We start from the raw sequence: 18,644 nt of genomic DNA on the forward strand, positions 1-18,644 counted from the left end.
GTTCTTGATTGTTAAATGCCTAATGGTTATGCTTCAAATGCATATGAATGATGGCTGCAGTGGGGCATATGGAGTTCTACGTATAATTGGGCTGCTTTGTGTTCCTCTGAAGCCTTTGAGCATGTATTTTCTCAGACAGGACACTGAGTTCTTTTGTGCCCTTCAAAACCTTGTGGTCTTTGCATTCCAGTGATTGCCAGAAAGTCCCATTATTCAGGAGCTGGCCAAAGCTCGAGTTGGAAAAGGCTCACAGCAATGCCTTAAGCTTGGGGTTCTCTGAATGCTATTGCAGGATACCAGTTCATAGCACTGGGCTAAGTTATGCCATATTTGATCTGTCATCTTGGTAGGTGTGTGATAGAAGATATAATCTGCTGGGATGGAGTGTTGCAAGCATTGAGTCCTTCTGTGGCTGCTGCATTGCTTGCCTGTAATGGTCCTGTTCTGGGAGTTTCCTCTGCTTCCCTGATTTTCTTGTCAAGGTTGCACTGCTTTTCCCCCTGCTTCCTGTGCTCACTGATAGATATCAAAGCACAGAGATTGGAGAAGGGAGTCTTTGTGCTGTATTGCTTCCCCTTTCATTCCTCTGTCATCTCTGCACGTGTGGCCAGGGGGACCACAACTTGCAGAGAATGGGTTTTTGTGTTTCTGCTGGTTTTGCTCGACTGCAAACGGAGCAGAAAAGGTGCATTGCCCGCCACTCATGAACCCAAATGTGTGGAGTGTCTTCCACAAGGAGCAAATGAAGTTGGCAGGAACTGTTCTGCTGGGTAACTCAAAGACTGGTTCTGGATTCCATGCTTCTATTCTGAGATTGTTCCTGGTTACAAGGATTTGGTCCAGACTTGGGAAACATCCCTCTTCCTCAGTAATTTGTGGCTGGCACAGCAAGGGGGAGGTTTCACCTCAGGATTCACCCTCCACCTTGGGGCCCAATCCTGTCCAGCTTTCCAGCGCTGATGCAACCCTGCCAATGTGTGGTGGGTGGGGAGGCAGGTGAGGCAGAGCTTCCCCACTGGAGTCCTTCGAAAAGCGCAGCTGCTGCCGTGTGAGTGTGCTTGAGTGCACGGTGGTGGCTGCGCTTTTCGAAGGACTCCAGTTGGGGAGGCTCTGCCTCACCTGGCTCAGACTCCAGTTGGGGAGGCTCTGCCTCAGACTTCAGGGGAGAGGCTTTGCCTCACCTCCCACAGTGGAGGCGCTTTTCGAAGGACTCCAGTGGGCAGGCCTTGCGGCTGCAGTCCTATGCACACTTTCCTGAGAGTAAGCTCCATTGCAGACAATGGGGCTTACTTCAGAGTAGACCATCATGGGCTTGTGCTGTCCTGGGGGGCTGCTGGCTTGCTGGCCGGCCGTGCGAGCTCCAGCGGGAAGGCTTCAGGCTCCCCTCCGCTGTCCTCCCCTTGCTGGGCTCCTGCAGGGACAGCCCCGGCGCTGCCTGCAGGGATCACCTGCAGGCCCGGGAGGAGGCGGGCCGGGAGCGTGCAGCCTGCAGGAAGCTCCTCCCGCCACAGGGGGCACTGCAGCGCCGCGCACAGGCAGGGCGGGCGCCCTCGGCACGCCTCGCAGGCTCGCGCATGCGCGCTGCTGCCGGCCCTGACTCGCCGGAACTGCGCATGCGCGGCACCCTTGTGAGGGCGGCCGCTCTGGTGGGTGTCTCTTTCTCCCCTCAGTCGCCGCCCCGGTCGTGGGTCGCCTCAGCGCCGGACGCACCCGCCCCGCCCCTTTCGTCCAAGGAGGGGGAGGGGAGCAGAGTGGGGGGGCGCTGCTGCTGCCGCCGCCGCCGGAGGTGAGGCGGGCGGGGGTCGGCCCGCCTCGGGTGCCTCCCTGTGGGGGCGGGGCCTGGTCCGTCGGGCAGGGGCGCTCCTGGGCCGCCCCGGTAGGCGGGGAGGGGTCCGCCCGGCAGCGGAGAAGGGGCGGGGGTGGCTCTCCCTGGGCCCTTCTGACCCGCCGCCTGCAGCCCTCAGGGGCCTGTCCTGCCTCGCCCCAGCAGGGCGCCTCCTGTATTGGGCGCAGTCCTAAGCCCGTCTACTCTTAAGTAAGCTCCGTCGCCTTCAGTCGGGCCTACTCCCAGGAAAGCGTGCGCAGGACTGTAGCCTCAGGCCCTCTGTCAGTGGGGCTGCTGCGCGGTGGGCCCAGGCAAGGGGTCCCTTTCTTGGGGGAGTCTCTTGGTGCCTGTGGGGAAAGGACACAGAGGTGCTGCTTTTCGTGGGGAGGCTCTGTCCCACTGACTATAATGTAGGGAGGTGTAGTGGGTGGGGAGCAGCATTGCGCGTGGGTTGAGTGTGCTTCAGTGCCTCCCACGGCGCTGGCAGTGGCAGTGCTTTTTGGAGGACTCCAGTGGGGTGGCTCTGCCTCAACTGCCTCCCTACCCACCGCACGTCCCTACTGTGTATCAATACAAGTTGGGGGGGTTTCTTGCTCTCACTGTGGGGCTGCACCATGGAAAGAAGACTGCAAAGGAGGGTGGTTGAGTCTGCAGGGTTTGGTTTGTTGGGAGCCATGCTTCAGACTAGAAGGGGATGACCACAGAACGCCAGATGCAAGGAAGGGCACCAGGTTGCAGATCTGTATGCTCCCTGAGGCATCTGGTGGGCCACTCTGAGACACAGGAAGCTGGATTACATGGTCTGATCCAGCAGCGCACTTCTTATGACTACCTGCCATGTCATAAGAACATAAGAAGAGCCCTGCTGGATCAGGCCAAAGGCCCAGCTGGTCCAGCTTCCTGTACCTCACAGTGGCCCACCAAATGCCCCAGGGAGCACAAAAGACAACAGGCACAACCTGCATCCTGGTGCCTCCCCCTGTCCTTGCATGTGAAGCTGAGCAAATAGTTAAAATCCTTAGGACTGCCTGTAGCATGGTGGCAGAGCACATGCAGTGTATGCCGAAGGCTCTCAGATTGATCTCTAGCTTCCACAGTTAGGAAAGCTGTCAGGTGCCAGGCAAGACTCTATGCCAGGGATGCCCAAACCCCGGCCTTGGGGCCATTTGCGGCCCTCGAGGACTCCCAATCTGGCCCTCAGGGAGACCCCAGTCTCCAATGAGCCTCTGGCCCTCCAGAGACTTGCTGGAGCCCGTGCTGGCCTGATGCAACTTCTCTCAGTGTGACAGCCAAGTGTTCGACCTCTTACATGAGCTGTGGGACGAGGGCTCACTCCACTGCTTGCTGTTTCACATCTGTGATGCAGCAGTGGCAGCAAAGGAAAGGCCGACTTTGCTTTGTGCAATGCCTTTTATAGGCCTTGAGCTATTGCAAGACTTTCATTCATTCATATAAGTTACATCTCTAATATATTCATTTATGTAAATTTATTCAAATTTGAAATGTAAATTAATTCTATTTTTTCCTGGCCCCTGACACAGTGTCTGAGAGTTGATGTGGCCCTCCTGCCAAAAAGTTTGGACACCCCTGCTCTATGCCAAAGGCCTTGGAGAGTCAGTAGATATGGGAGACACCACTGGCTCCAACCAGCAACATGGATCGCTCTTGAGATGTTTTATCCTCTGTGCCCAACTTTGCTTTACAGCAGTAGTTCCCAAACTTTTTAAAAGCTGCTGCCTGATTTACAAATGCCAAGGGATGTGGCTGTAATGGTGATTAGGCAACTGTGATCTCCCGAAGTAGCAACTTGTTTAACCCTTGATATATATAGCATAATTTGTCCTAACAGTTTAGCAACCTACCAAAAATGGGGTCACTATGACCCACTGGTGGGTCCCAAACCCACAGTTTGGGAACTATTGCTCTAGGAACGAGATGGAAAGGAGAACATGCATTTTTTAAACTTGGTTTTATCCATTTATTATGCTTATAAACCACTTTTCTGCCACCCTGTTCAGCATTGTTTAGAATTTAAAGTAACGATGTATATCTAATACATGATTCAAAAGTGAAAGTGATGAGGAGGGAAGCAGAGGTAAGCAAGTTCAGGTACCAATTGTCATATAATGGGCTTGGTCTATCCCTGCTCAGATTCATGCAGGAGGTGGTGTGAAGGCTGATAGTTCTAGAGTGTGAGCAGGCAAGAAAAATGTTGGGTAATTATCCTAGAAGAAGCTCAGGCATATCTCTTTCCCACGTTAAGGGGGACATCTAATGAACTTTCTACATGTCTAAGAATTCATGTTAGCAGTGTGTGGGTTGCCATCCCCCTGCCCCATATACTCCCTACTATTATGCGATTGGTTTAGGTTTGCTACTTTTCCCTTGTGAATAAATACTTGAGGGTGTTGAACCTACCCACACAGAGCTTGTTTTTTCTGCTTTTGACCAGTTGTATACTAAGGGTATATATACAACCATGTAGAGGAATGTGTCCCATGTAAATAGCTGGTTGGTACTAAAAGTTTTTCAGTGCAAAATGTACCTGAATTGTGTGGAGAAAATTAAATTTGATGAGCATGTGTATGTAAGAACCAGTCCTGAGTATTGCATGATTGTCAGATGCTCCAACTTATAACTGTAAACATAAAATCCATGATGTTCAAGAAAGAGAACCTGTTTGTGTCTTTGGGTCATGGGGAGTTTCACATCAAAATAAATGAACCTAATTGAGGGTTTTCTTGCTCTTTGCAAGCAGCCTCATTGTTGCAACATGGAGCCCCAGCAGCCAGTGCCTTTGCAGCCCGAACAGAGTTTTGTCAGAGATGCCAAACAGAACACAGCTGAGCTCTCTCTTTGGACTGTGGTGGCTGCAATCCAGGCTGTGGAGAGGAAAGTGGATTCTCATGCTACTCGACTGTTAAACCTTGAGAGGAGAATGGTGACCAATGAGAAGAAATATGTGGACTGCGAGAATGCTGTGGTGGATTTTGGCAACCAAATGGAGTGCAAGTTGACTGCTTTGGGGACTTTGATCCAGGAATACGGGCTGCTGCAGAGAAGGTTGGAGAACATGGAGAACCTGCTGAAGAACCAGAATTTTTGGATCCTTAGGTTACCCCCAGGCTTCAAAGGAGAGATCCCCAAGGTAAGATTTTGAGTCTTACTTGTGAAAGCCCTCAGTTCTCATGACTCCAGTGGCTGTTGCCATTATACTAATGAGCTGATAGCTGGAAGTTTGTGTTCTTGATCCCTGCTTCCTGATCTTTGTGCAGCTACCAGTTCATAACAGAACTTGTTCCCTTATCCCTTGACTGCTAGGATTACTTGAGAGCTTTTGATGATGCACTTTGTATAAGACATTTTGAAAGTCTTCATGTCAACATCAACTGGATCACCTCCATACGCTCTAAAAGAACTCCAGAAGATTAGTGAGGCAGAATTTTTCTTTGCAGACGTCACGCTGATTATCCTTCAGTAAGGCTTATCCTTCTATCTAGATGCTTAATAATTTTGTCTTTGCTTGTGCTTTGTACTAGATTACCCAGAACAGAAGTAGAGCTGACATGCCTGTAATTTTCTAGAACCCTTTTTAAAACATAGTGTTACATTGGCCACCTTCATGTCCTCTGTCATGGATGCCAATTTAAGGGACAAGTTACGTGTTTTTGTTAGAAGATCAGCAGTTTCACATTAGAGTACACAATAAATTCTTAGTTGGGTGCTGCCGAGATCCAGTGATCAGTTATGTTCTCTAGGGCATATTGACAAATTAAAATGATCTGTTGTATTCTGTTGACTTGGCTTTTCATATTCCCTACCTGTAAAGGTCAGCTAAGGCACAGATATTTGCCCTACATCCATCTTTTTTGTTCTCATTTGAGCAAGACACAAACACTGGTTAAGCCATTTCTGCCCAATGTTGCATGTACGCAACAGGGATCAAATGTGTACACCCGTGGGCTGGGCAGAAATGGGTTGAGATGGGAACCATAGTGGCATTGATTAAGATACAGCACTTAACAATAAAGCACTTAAGGACTGATAAAAATAGTTAAAGACTAAAAATTCAGTTCGGAGAGGGGAGGAAGCATGATATTCAAGACTGGCTTACAATGTACGAAGCCTGTTGAAGAGATGAACAGTAGTGTGTCTTCACAGAGCTGTAGTTATATATGGACGAACAGATGACTTGTGGATTTATTTGTAAGACTGGAATTACAAATTACAAACAGTATCCATTATTGTTAGCAGTGTTAATAACAATCTGGTTTTTGACAACAACAACAAAATTTCAAATAGGTTCACGCAGCGAAAGAAAGGAATGAAAAGATTGTTTCCTGTGCCAAGAAACACAAAGGAGATGCCAGTCACAGGCTCTGGAGGGACAGTTTACTGGAGCGAATAGGGATACTTGCATACCGAAGAACCAGCATTTTAAAGCTTCTTCTTTCCTCAATTCAGGGATGAGATTTTGTTTGTCTTAATTCTTTCTTCATTTTTGCTTTCGATACAAGTTGAGTTTGGGAGTGCCTGTTGAAGGTCTTCTGTGGTGTTTCTATTGACGTTTACAATATTCTCCATCTTTGGTGGCAAACTCAGTTCCCAGGCTTATCTGCAGTTCCGCTTTTTCAGACGGTGGCAGATTTGACCTGTAGTAAGTGTTACAAGATGTGTGTTTACTTAGCACATGTGGATACTGTGTAATTGAAATGGTACTGAGGAAATGACTTGTTTGTCCACTTCAGGCTAATAGCAAAGATTCTTTTTCTTCAGCGAGAAGGGTCCTCATGTGCTTGATGTTGTGGACATCTGAACTGCCTGCACTATCAGTAATGTAATGTTTTCCTGTCCTTCTCTTAGTAACAAATAGTTACTAACCAGGAGGACCAGGTGGCCTGTCTGCAGGCTCCGTAGCTTCAGCTGACCCAAGGCACAACTCATCTGCTTCTTGAGCCTGGGGGTGGATGACCTCCTGCTGAATGATGCCTGCTGCTGTGTCTTTCCTTGGATGTTCAGGAAGGCACAGACAAAGCTGAGTACCATATGAAATCCTTGGCTTCACCCGTTGAGGGTAACCTGCCTGGAAGCATTCTGTACCTCTTACTGAAGGCCTGATGGGTCAGCTTTGGGTAACAGATGGACTACTTTGGGTGCTATAAGATGCTTCTCAACTTAGGTCAATTCTGCATTACGAAAACTACATTTCTGGTTTCAAAATCAGTGGTACAAATTTGTTTACATTTACAACATAGGATTTTTGTAGAATTTAGAAGTGTTGGCCAGTAACAATGAGGTTTTATTAGTGGTGTGAACCCTCTTTGTAGAGATGAGGGCCCTTTGTGAATGGTGCTTGAATTTTTCAGACTTGTGTCCACCACCATGAGGACTAGAAATATTGCCTAAAATATATAAAACTGGGGATATTTAGGAATCCAGGTTGTGCCCAGGTCCAGTTCTCTATATAGAATGTGAATGGCTGAGCCATGGGAAGAGATGCGCCAAGAGGTAGGCTTAGGCTACTTTGTCAGAAACACACATTCACTCCCTGCACGCATGTGGCTCACATGCCAAGGGTCTTCCTAGGTCATTTGCAGTACAATATACACATTTTTTAAATGTTTCTTGAGCACAGGACTGTGTGTGATTCTTCTCCTCCCCCCCCCCATCCTCACAGCAAATCTGTGAGGTAGATTGGGCCAGAAGATAGTAACAGGCTCAAAATCCCATAGTGAATTTCCTGGGTGAGTGGAGATTTGAACTTCTGCCTCCACGACTAGTCCAGTGCTCTCCCCGCTGTGCCATACTGGCTCTTCCTTGCTTCTAATGTGGGCCCCAGGCGCCTTCCCTTCTGACCAGCACTCAAGCAGCAACAAAATGTTTCCCGAGCTTACGGGGCTGTGACATGTGAGGGAGAAGGTTCATCAGCCAGGTCAGACAATACTCGCCATTTCCCCATCTGTTAATAACATTATTAGGGATTTCGGAAACCCACATTAATAACTTGCAAGAAATTTCCTTTGAATGGTAGCAGGGGAGGGACTCTGTTGGTGTGGAACCCTCCTCTATCTCATCAAAAGGTGGGAGCTGCACCTCCAGGGGGTGGGGGAAGGATGTTTGGTGCAAGGGAATAAGCACTGTCTTCAATGATGCTTCAAGGGGTTAGGAAAACTGATTCTAAGAAAATTGTCCACAGGAAAAGTGCTCACAGAAAAAAACTCCAAGGTCATAATTACCCACATGGAAAATTGCTCACATGAATAAGCAATTATATATTTTTTATATTTTTATGTATATTAAAAACATATTAAAATATTTCATATTCATATGCAACAATGTGCATTGTGATTTTATCAAGTATATTTCCTCTTTTTCACCTCTAGGTGACTTGCCTGTGCATTAGCCAGTGTTAATTTGTGGCAAGCCAGGTCCCTCTGCAGACCATCAGATAGAAACTGCACACTGGAATGACTGTAGTGGAATAGGAAAGGGAGTGTTATGAAATCCCTCACAACAGTTGTACAGGGGGTTCTGTTTCAAAAACACCTGCAGATAACTGAATCTGTGTATAAAGGGAAACCCCACCCCCCTCCAGAGGCTAGGGGAGTGCCTCCGGTGGGTCTTCTGAGCCCTGGAGAGGCCACACGCATCCGCCCTCAGTCTCTCTAGGCCTCAGAATGACAATCAGAAGTGAAAAAATCACCTCTGGTTTTTTTGGTAAAACCAGAAGTGATGGTTTTTCATTTATGATCGTCATTCTCAACCCTGTAGGGGCTGAGGGTGGGTATGGCCTCTTTGGGGCTTAGAAGACCTTCCGGAGGTGAGGGGAGTTCTTAATTTATAATTGTCTTTTGAACTTCGCAGAGGCCACAGGCGAACATGCATGGTCCCTCCGGGGCTTAGAAGACCCTCCGGAGATGAGGGAGCACAGTTCCCCTCGCCTCCAGAGGGTGGGGGACACAGGGGAACCCTCTGCGGCTAACAGAAACTGCAGATGTGAATACAGGGACCCCTGTACTTCTTGGTGACTGTTCCAGGCCTGCAACATGATGATTCCATATAGGAAACTGAGGATCTCTACCTGCTGCACCCTCAATATATGTGGAAACGGAGTATGTAAGCACCTCATCATAGGTTTCTTTATCTGGAAATTTGGCAGCAAGCTGATCAAAAACCCTTTTCAAATCAAAGATTAATTCGACAAGAGACTTCATTGTAATTTTTATGTTCACATTTGTTTCATATTCAATCTTCAAGCCAAAATTGTTGATTTTCCTAATAAGACTTGTGAATATGAGAATGTGTGGGCATTTTTCCTACTGAAAATGAATTAATACACTTATTGTATTAATATGAATTTATAACATGGCAAAATTTTATTTTATTCATAAGATATTGAAAACAATATAAAACATAGGTAATAACTATTCATTCTCATAACATTTATGGCAGTGGGGTATTTTCTGTGAACAATTTTTCTGTGGGCAATTTTATTGTGGGCAATTTTCTGGTCACCAACAAAACTGCAATGGTTGGGACTGGCTAAACAAGATAGCTTCACATGTGTGCTGGTTTTGTTAGGCCTTGCCTGGTAGTTGCATCACTACCATTGAATTTCCTCTAAGTAGATGACTTGCACCCCCAACTTCACCTTGATAGGTGAGGGTACCCTAAGACCCAGCTGGCTGGCCAGGTTAGCCTCAGTCCTAAGACTTGGTGGCCATTCATCACAATCCCAGGTGATCCGGCCACTCCCAATTACCAGGTGCCCAAGGTGGTTTACAACATTCATAAAGTCGCCATAACAGCAGTACAAACATTTAAAAAACAACAGAAGTAAAAACAACCTGGATTAATAGTAAACAAATCTAACAACCCACAAAAGGACCAGAAAACATAAACAAAGTGAGGAAAATGGAAACAAAAACCAGCAGAAGACAGGCTGAACGAAAGAAGCACATTTTTAGCCCCTGCTGAAAGGCTAGCAGGGAGGGTGTAGAACATAACACAATTGGGAGGGAATTCCACAATAATGGTGCTGCTTTTGTTGCTGCTAGTCGGGCTGCAGCCAAAGGCAGCATTCGCAGAAAGTCCTCTCTTTGGACAACCAGCCAGTTCATATGGAAGAAGATAGTTCCTTGGGTCCCCCAACCCAAAGCCATAAAGGGCTTGAAAGGTCAAAATGAGAAACTTGGATTGGGCTTGCCAATGGAGTGGCAGCCAGTGCAACTACAGTCAAATTGCTCTGCTCCCAAGACCATGTGGACCTCTGCCTTCTGCAATAAGGTCTCCAGTCAGTCTTCAAGGGCATTCCCACCTAGAGCATGTTACAGTTCTTGAGTTCTGATGTCGCTGAGGCTATGAAGGCTCTTGGTTGCTCCTCTCTCCGTGAAAGATTCCTCCGACAGCAAGGAGGTCCTTTGTTGCTGACAGGAGTAGTTGGAGCTGTTGGAACCTCAGTTTCCGCCATCATGGGTCAGTCAAAGCTTTCATGTTTTTCAAAATTCAAGGCTGTCATGTCTTTCTCTCATACAAGCTAGTGGGAGGAGACTACTGCTTTTTAAAACCTAAACAGGCTTTGCTTTTAAAGCCAAGGAGAGGACAAGCTGTGGCAAAGCAGGGTTTTGTCAGGAGATGGTCTAGGGTGCCAGCTTATCTCCTCTGAGATAAGAACTCCTCCTGAGATAAGAATCTCCTCCTCGGAACTCATGGATATCAAAAACCATATGAATTTTCCTACTATACGTTCAAAACCCCTGTGAAAGATTCGGAAGTCATGGATTAAAAAGTGGGAAAGGTTCTTGGTTTATTCTGTGGAGAAAAGCTCACAGATAAGGGAACCTGCATGGGTTTTGCATCCAAATGTGGAGTTATTCTATGGGAAATGCTTGTATCCACTTGAATTTTACATATTTGGTCTGGGCAGTCTCACCCCCTTTCCCCATCGCATTGTGTTCAGTGGGGAATGGATGCTGTGCTATTGTGTTTGAATTGGGACTTTAGATCACACCACAAAGGCTAAAGTGCAGGACAGATTCATTTTGAACTGCTTGTTTGGATGATCTGTTGTCAAAGGGTGATGAGATGCATGACTCCTTGAGCAACTCCCTTCCTGGTATAGCTGAGGATTGGTGGGCCGAGCAGTTGTGTTCTGGCCTGGAGGAGAGCAGGTGCTGAAGTGCTGGTGGTGGTGCTGAAGTGGAAAGGTTCAGCTGGCCATCAGACCATCGACCAAGAAGGCCCAAGTCTGTGACTGTTGTGCTTGCAGGTGCCGGTGACTTTTGAGGACAACTCTGTCTACTTCTCGGAGCAGGAGTGGGGAAAACTGGACGAGTGGCAGAAGGAGCTGTATAAGAACGTGATGAGGAGCAACTACGAGTCGTTGGTCTCTCTGGGTAAAGACTGAGATTTTTCCCTTTTTTGGCACTGATGTGAAGCTTGAGGCTTGTCCTGCTGGGCTTCTCCCTGAGCGGACGCCTTCTTCCCTTGGTACCACTGAAACACTTGAAGCACGTTGGGGATCCCTTGAGCAGTTCTAGTGCCCGTAACCCAGTTTGCCTGTTCATTGTCTTGCTTCAGTTTTCCTCTGAATTTTATTTTGGGTGAGGGAGCACAGACCGTGTCAACCCCTTTCTGAATTGGTGCGTGACGTACCACATATGATAGCCTGTGTGCTGGTGAGGGGGTTTCACACAGGCACTGAGGAGGAGACTCTGCTGGGCAAGTGTTCTTGGGCGTGGAAGAGAGCTGTTGCTGAGCAAGGGAGAATTGGCTGTGAGCACAAAATATTTAATGCCAGTGTCCCCTTGAATTTAAAGTCAGGAGGTGGCTTAATGAGGTTGTTATTTCAGCAATATATTACCCTGCGTTTCAGCCCCAAGAGAGTCCCAGAGTGGACAACAGGCTGAACACAGCAGTGGATAGTAAAAAAGAAGAGTCTTGGCACTGGAAAGGTGTTGGAGAGCAGGTGGCAGTGTCACCTTCCTTGGCTGGCGTGTCTGGAAGGCTGAAATCCAGCCAAGCGCCTTCCTCTGCGGGGAGGGAGGGAGGGAGGATTGTACTCTGAAGCACCTGACTGTGCCCAGTTCTCATCTTTATTCTATTTATTTATTTATACATACATACATACACATATACATACCCTGCCTTTCTACCACACTCAAGGGTACTCAAAGTGGCTTACTAAGTAAAACCAAATGTAGATAAAACAATTCAAAAACATTATTAAAACACAACCAATGGATCACACTTAAAATTATGTTGCCTGTTGGATTATGGTAGAGTCTCACCAGAGTGATTTGACTGTGCCAGTTTTGCACCAGGCCAACTTTTTGAGGGAGGATGAAAATGTGTGTGGTGTTCAGATGTGCCCCATGGGCAGGAGGTAGGACTTTCGACAGCAGAGAGAGCCCTTCATCTTGAATCGGTTTGCTTTGCTGTGACAAATGTCAGCTTTTGCCCCATGAGATCATATGCAGAGACCGCACACATCTCACTAGGTTCAACTGTTTTAAGAAGTATTATATAAGCTCTGCAAGCTGACTTGATAACTTATTTCAGAAATGGACCTCCTGTCGGTTCATTGTGCCGAACAGTAAGAGAATTGGGCTGAAGTCAGCTCCTGGTAATCTTTCTTGTGTTGTCCCCCCACTCAGGCTCATGTTATCTCAGTGTCTTCTCTGCTGTCATCTCCCCATTACTCCTTGTCTTCCCTCAGGTTCAGTCTTCCCCTTTTCCTCCAGGGAAACCTGGTCAGCAGAACCTTTGCTGGGCAACCCTAGTCTAACTGAAGCAGCCATTCCACGTTGCCTCTTCTGTCCAGGGACTCATTTGTCTGTTCCAGATTTCCTTTTCCTGTCCTTACTTCAGCTGTCAGTAGTTGATTGTAGCACCTCTGGATAGAGCTCGTGTCAGTTCTGTGTAGCCTCAACACACCAGGCTCTAAATACACATTTAGTAGAGACTGCAGTGCCCTCCACATTCTCCTTTATCACATTAACATAATTATTTCCTGCTCGGTGCAAAACATGGGCAAAAAGAGTGTTACCTTTCACCAACAGACTGCGCAATTGCTAAACCTGACCTTCTGTCCCGAATTGAGCAAGGAGAACATCCCTGTGAACAGGAGGAAGAAGAGACCTCCAAGGAGAAAGAGATTTCTGCAGAACCCAACCCAGGTAAGAAGCTGATGCAAAGGCATTGATCAGCCTGTGCCAGGAAATGTTGCTGAGCAAGATCGGATGATTCTGCTTTTCGTTTCAACCCCTGGTGCAATTCTCTTTCCTCTACCTACCTGTCTACATAATTTGAAAATACCCAGATTTCTCCAAGGCTGCAATCTTATATACTTGGAAGAAAGCCCTATTCAACACACATCTGAGTAGACATGCAGAGGGTTGTGCTATAAGAAAGATGTCTCGTGCCTGGTGTAATTTGAGCTCATCTTGGCGTGGGGTTGTAAAACTAGCACAGGGAAAAATCCAGAGACCTTGGCTGGTCTTTGTGCTCCCAGTGTGGAGCTGCACTTGTGGTTGCAAAGCAGAAGGATGGAGCAATTTTGAACTCCTCTGAAATGTCAAGCTGATATCGGAAGGGAGCTTAGTAAGTAGTTTATATGGGCTCAAAATATCTGGATAAACTCTCTCTCTCGTCTGTGTATTCCAAAACAGAAGCGTTGGTTTTTAGGCCTAACCTGAACTGCCAGATTGAAAGAGGAGAAAATGTTGGAGACCAAGACAAAGCTGATGGACGGGCAGTCCTGAGTGATTCCAGTGCAGGTGAGTGAAAAGATGACAGCAGCTGTGGGTGTGCCAGGTTCTTCAGAGTTAATGGGAAATCAGACTGTTTGTAGAAAGAGACTGTCACACAGTGTGCTTGAGGAGGTAGGGTCTAGTTTGTCCTTACGTTTGGTTTTTGCAATGAAAATGTAAAGTTACTGCAGTTGCCGAAAGAGAATTCTTACAAAAAGAGGGTATAAGAAAACAGTGCTTGTTCTACACAGTTCGGCTTGCTAAATGCTAAATATATTTGGCTGAGAAATTAAATCTGGTTTCTGTACTTTTTCCTGAAGTTGTGCGAACAGAGCAACTTCATCAGCCCCTTGTGTTGTCATGTGCTCCTGGTAGAAATGTCTTGCTCTGGTCTGTGGGCTCCTTTTTCAAATCGCAGTATGGGAGGAGATGTGCCTGTTGCACCCTGCCAGGGGCTTTCTCAGATTCTTCAGGAATTTAGAAGGTTGCTTGTACTGCTGCTCCAAGGAAAAGCGAATGGACCAGTGCTGAGCCAGTCTAACTGCTCTTTTGTTGAACAGACTATGAAATGGCGGGGTCCTCCTTTGGCTCTCAAGCAAGGAGGGACCAAGAGCTGACCCTTGAGGGCCCGGAGGCTGCTGAGGGGGATGGGCTGCACCTCAAGTCCAGGATGGGTGAGTTGTGTGCCTGGCAGTTGGAGGCCTCCGGAATGGTGGTGGCCTTGGGCCCCAGTCCTTGGGGCCCCCAGGCCAACTGAGCCAGGACTTGCTGCTGCCTTCAGGGTCACTGACTGAGGCAGCCCCTCATCTGAAGCAGAATTGCTCTTGTCCAGTGTACAGTGAGGCACAGCCTACTAAGGGAGAAGGGAAAAGGTATGTTACTTCAGTCAGGTCCTATCCTATCCAACTTTGCAGTGCAGTGTCAAGGTAAAGGAGCAAACATTCCCTTCCTTACCTTGTGGAGGCCTCTGTGACTGCCCCCCACCACAGGATGTGGCTTGTGCCCATTGGCACAGCTGCATCAGCATTTGAAAGTTGGATACGATTGGGCCCTCAGTCACATCCCACTTGCAGTGTGTCTGAAACCTGCCTGCCTCTGCAGTTTGCTGTTCCACCCCCTTTTGTGAATTCTGCTGTCATGTTTATTGCTTGCTGAATTACTGTGGGTTGTTTTGTTCTCAGGCTCCTTTTTACATTTCCACTTTGCAATCTAACTGTGCCTAGAGGTAAGGCTGCTCTCCCAATTCTCCATCGATTTGACTGCTCTGCTCACTAGAGCTCTCTTCTGCCTGCTCAGTGACTGTGGTCTGGCAGGCTGGTCTGTGTCACTTCAAGCACCTTTGTTGTTATGGCCCGAGTGCCTTTTGGCCAGTGATCCTTACAGACAGTGCCACACACTTGGGGAAAGGGGACAGCAAGGGTGTGGCTAAAGGAGCAGCGACACGAAGGGCCGTCTGCTCTGCTAAATGGTGCTTGAAGTGAGTCGGTTTAATGCTGTGAAAAGCCAAGTGCTACAATTAGAATGAGCAAATCCATGTCAATGAGAGGTGGAGAGGGGAAAAAGCACACTGTCTTGCCTGACCCTGTGCCGGTTTCCAAGAGCCCCCTGGCATAAAACTGATTTCTGCAGTCAAGAAGGTCTTGTTTTGGCTTTTTAAAGAAAAGCTGGGATTTCCAGGCTGCTGAGTTCTGTGCCATCTACAAGGTTCCTTGGTGGCTTGATAAAATCACAGGCACATCAGAAACTGGATGCTCTGGGCAGGCATTTCTGCTGTGCACTGTGTTGGTGGCCTTTGAATTATCCCAGCACTCTGAGGATGCTGGTGGTTACGAGGTTTTTGTTTTGCCCTTCTTGCATCAACCCTGTTTTTCCATTTTTTTGGTGTGGAGATGAGGGAGAGGGTGAGACATTCCATGGGCTAAATGTCCAAGCGACAGCATTCCAGTGAGACTTAGAGGGCCACATCCTGGCCCAGCTGTCCTGCCTTCAGCCTGTGTTTGTCCTGTTTGACCAGAAAGAAAGAGAGAGACTTGGCACCCGGGAGAAAGAAGGTGCTTTCGTGAGTTGGAGGGGGATCCATGAGTGCAGTCAGGGGGATCCAGGCAAGCACGTAATGGGGTGGGGGAGAAGGGCGGCTCGGGCTTAGGAAAGTGGTGGGTTTGGCAGCACTGGCACCCACAGACTCCTGTCCCCCTTCTGGGCCTGATCTGCCTGCACACTTCAACCCATAGTGGTTGTCAGGGCTTACTTTAGGGCAAGGGAACAAATGTTCTCTTATCCCAAGGAGGCCCTCAGAGGCCAAAACTCCCTTGCAGGAAACAGCAGTACCCATGTTGGCATTTCACAGGGGCTTAGCTGGGATTGGGAGGTTGTACAAGTGAGCGTTCAGACCGTTCACTTGTATGAGCCTGCACTAATCTTTTTCCTTTCCCTTTCCCCAGAGGATGGGCTTGCCTTCAAGGCAGAAGTTCTCCAGGCTCAGAGGGCACTGTGCGAAAGCTTGGGGCTGCAGTGCACTGACGGAACTGTCCTCCATAGTCCCCACCAGGGCACATCCATTGGGAGTCGGTACAGCGCACTGATGCACCAGAGGCGGCATTCTGAGAGTCCAGGGGATGAGGCGGTGCCCGGCGAGGGGGGCTTGAGTGGCAGTGGCCCTGCTCCACCATACCAGCGGGACCGCCCAAGTGACAAGCCATTGGTGTGCCCCGAGTGCGGGAAAACCTTCCGGCTGCAGAAGAGCCTCCTGCTCCACCAGCAGAGCCACGCTGCAGAGGGCTGCTACAGGCCGCAGTGCGAGAAGAGCTTCACTTACAAGCAGCAGTTCACCCTGCACCAGCGCATCCACACAGGAGGGGGAGCCTACACATCTGTGGCATGTGAGGAGACCTTCAAGCAGAGTCACAACCTGAAGTCCCTTCCTCGGGGAGCAGCCGGAGAGAAGCCATATGGCAGCACCAAGTGTGTGAAAACCTTCAACCTCAAGTCTGCCTACAGGCAGCACCAGAAGAGCCACGGGCGGGAGCGGCCGTACAAGTGTAACCGCTGCCCTGAGAGCTTCTCCCAGAAGAAGAGCCTCGTCACCCACCAGAGGCTGCACTCAGGGCGGGGCGGCAGCTCTCTGGCCTGCCTGTACTGCGGCAAGAGCTTCAGCCACCCCTCAGATCTGGTCCGACACCAGCGGATCCATACTGGGGAGAGGCCCTATCGGTGTGGCGAGTGTGACAAAAGCTTCACACAGAAGCAGCACCTCCTGCAACATCAGAAGATCCACCTGCGGGAGCAGAACCGGCTGATGGGCACTGCTGTCCGGGAGGCCCTGCTGGACGCCATCTTCATCTAGGCTCCTCTCTGGCTGCAGCTCTGCAGTAGCCCCGGGGGTGTGGTGGGGGGCATCAACTGTTACCTCAGTAAAAGACACACAGGGCTTTGCAGGGGCCTTCCTGTAGTCTCCCTGCTAGCCTGGCGTTTAGGGTCCCGTAGGCTCGGTACTTTGATAGCAATTGGAACGTTTCTTTTTAATGAAGAGAGGCTCTCTAGGGAGCGTTCAGAGGGACTACAGCAGTGGAGTCGTGAGTAGCGAAGTGCTTCTGGGATTTGTCTTTCTGTCTGGTTTGGCGTGTACAATACTGTAGCTGTCCCTCCCCAGCCTTGCCGTGTAGCCCTGAGCCACCAGAATGTGCTCACTCGGAACTGGCCGAGATGGAGTGCTGTGGATCCAGAGAGGGTGCTCCCTTTACCCTTCCTGTACACGTGGACTAGGAAAAAGGAACACTTTTATATATTTTCTGATTTTTTTTTTGTTCTGTGGAAACTGAAAAATAAACTAGAACTGATGAGAAAAGAGAGCTGAGTGTTGGTGGTTAGTGAACATTTTTCTGCAGCAATCAGAACTTCTGGATGAACAAGTACGTTAAGTATTTCTTTACCTCTTGGAAAGGCAAAAGCTGCAATAAAACTCCACTTGTTGTTTTTAAAGCTGCAATAAAACTCCACTTGTTAGAATCTGTACAAGGAGCAATGCACTCTGCCTAGAAGGCCCTGTTGGAAGGCTCCCAGCTGATGTAGAGGCGAGGCAGAAAGAGAGACCATCTCTGCTGCCCACCAGACCAGCTCCCAGGGGCAGGGTCCAGCTCTGCCCCAGAGAGCTTTTCCAGAACAGGTTTTGGCAGTTTGCCTGCACCGTGGTGTTGAATTTATCTTGGATCCCTTGACCCTGCTCAGTCCTGGGCTTGGTCTGCCTTCAGAAAGCTACTCCCTTGGCTTCTTTTCCCCGTGTATAAAACGGCAGTGACTTTGCCTCCCAAGTGGTGCGAGGGGACATGTGGGCTAGGGTGGTGTTGACACTCAGTATGTTGCTGATGCCCTAGGACTGCAGCTTGGTTGACACAACCCCTTTCCTTTCCCCAAGAGAAGTAGCAGAGCATTTCTGGCTTGCCAGAGAGCTGTTCTTAAAGTTCACTTTCAAGCGCAGTGACAGCTGCTGTCAGGTGAAAATCTGCTTGATCCTGCCTTCTCCTCATTGCTGTGTTTTGGCAGAAGGATGCCAAAATGGAGGGGCTTTTGCCTTTGTTACCAAAAGGGGCAGTACAGCCAAGTATGGGCTGGGAGAAGCACCTCTTTCTTGGGAGAAATGTTGTGTGTGTTTCTCCCCCCCCCCCGGGGGATCTCTACATAACAGGTGTTCCTGCGGTCCTAATAGCTCTCTGTGACAGCAGTGAACAAAGGCCAGGAGAGTTGTCAATAGAATGTCTTCCCCCAGACTTCTAACTGCGGTGAGAAATTGTGTCTGTGCACAGACAGTTGACTATCTGCACTAAGGTTCTGTGCCTGCTTATCCCATCTAAGATGTGTGTTGTATAGCCCACACACACACACACTCTGGACCTGGGGAATCTTGACTTTGGTCTGGTTATCCTGACTGTCAGCAAGATGAGGCAGAAACTGGGGAAGGCTTGAAAGCAGAGAAGGGGATGAGGGAGGGTGGGAGGGTGTGGGGGTCTGCCATCCTATCTGATTCCTTTTCAAGTGGCAGTTCTTTTGTGTGCCCCCTGCTCTGGCTCCTTCAC

The 18,644-nt window shown here is 48.7% G+C and overlaps 1 protein-coding gene across 3 annotated transcripts; it reads left to right on the plus strand.

Annotated features, from left to right (window-relative positions):
* The first annotated feature begins 1,639 nt into the window (after positions 1-1,639).
* Positions 1,640-17,421, plus strand: LOC136650928 (zinc finger protein 777-like). Of its 3 annotated transcripts, none has more exons than XM_066626890.1 (7): positions 1,640-1,786; positions 4,581-4,973; positions 11,094-11,220; positions 12,886-13,002; positions 13,495-13,602; positions 14,136-14,249; positions 16,017-17,421. In XM_066626890.1, the coding sequence occupies exons 2-7, from the start codon at positions 4,599-4,601 to the stop codon at positions 16,916-16,918; spliced, it is 1,743 nt and encodes a 580-aa protein (XP_066482987.1). In that variant the 5' UTR covers positions 1,640-1,786; positions 4,581-4,598; the 3' UTR covers positions 16,919-17,421. The 3 variants fall into 3 exon arrangements, with proteins under 3 accessions (XP_066482987.1, XP_066482986.1, XP_066482988.1); XM_066626889.1 differs by having other exon boundaries at positions 4,584-4,973; XM_066626891.1 differs by lacking the exon at positions 1,640-1,786 and adding an exon at positions 1,924-2,035 and having other exon boundaries at positions 4,584-4,973.
* Positions 17,422-18,644: the final 1,223 nt, after the last annotated feature.

Source organism: Tiliqua scincoides, chromosome 5 (assembly GCF_035046505.1).
Source record: "Tiliqua scincoides isolate rTilSci1 chromosome 5, rTilSci1.hap2, whole genome shotgun sequence".
NCBI classification, from domain to species: Eukaryota; Metazoa; Chordata; class Lepidosauria; order Squamata; family Scincidae; genus Tiliqua; species Tiliqua scincoides.

What these genes read in the sequence shown, in the direction of transcription:
- LOC136650928 (XM_066626890.1), top strand. Translation starts at nt 4,599, where the DNA reads ATGGAGCCCCAGCAGCCAGTGCCTTTGCAGCCCGAACAGAGTTTTGTC. An exon ending in CGAGTCGTTGGTCTCTCTGG is followed by an intron (nt 11,221 to 12,885) that starts GTAAAGACTGAG and finishes TTTCACCAACAG; the next exon opens with ACTGCGCAATTGCTAAACCT. An exon ending in TTCTGCAGAACCCAACCCAG is followed by an intron (nt 13,003 to 13,494) that starts GTAAGAAGCTGA and finishes ATTCCAAAACAG; the next exon opens with AAGCGTTGGTTTTTAGGCCT.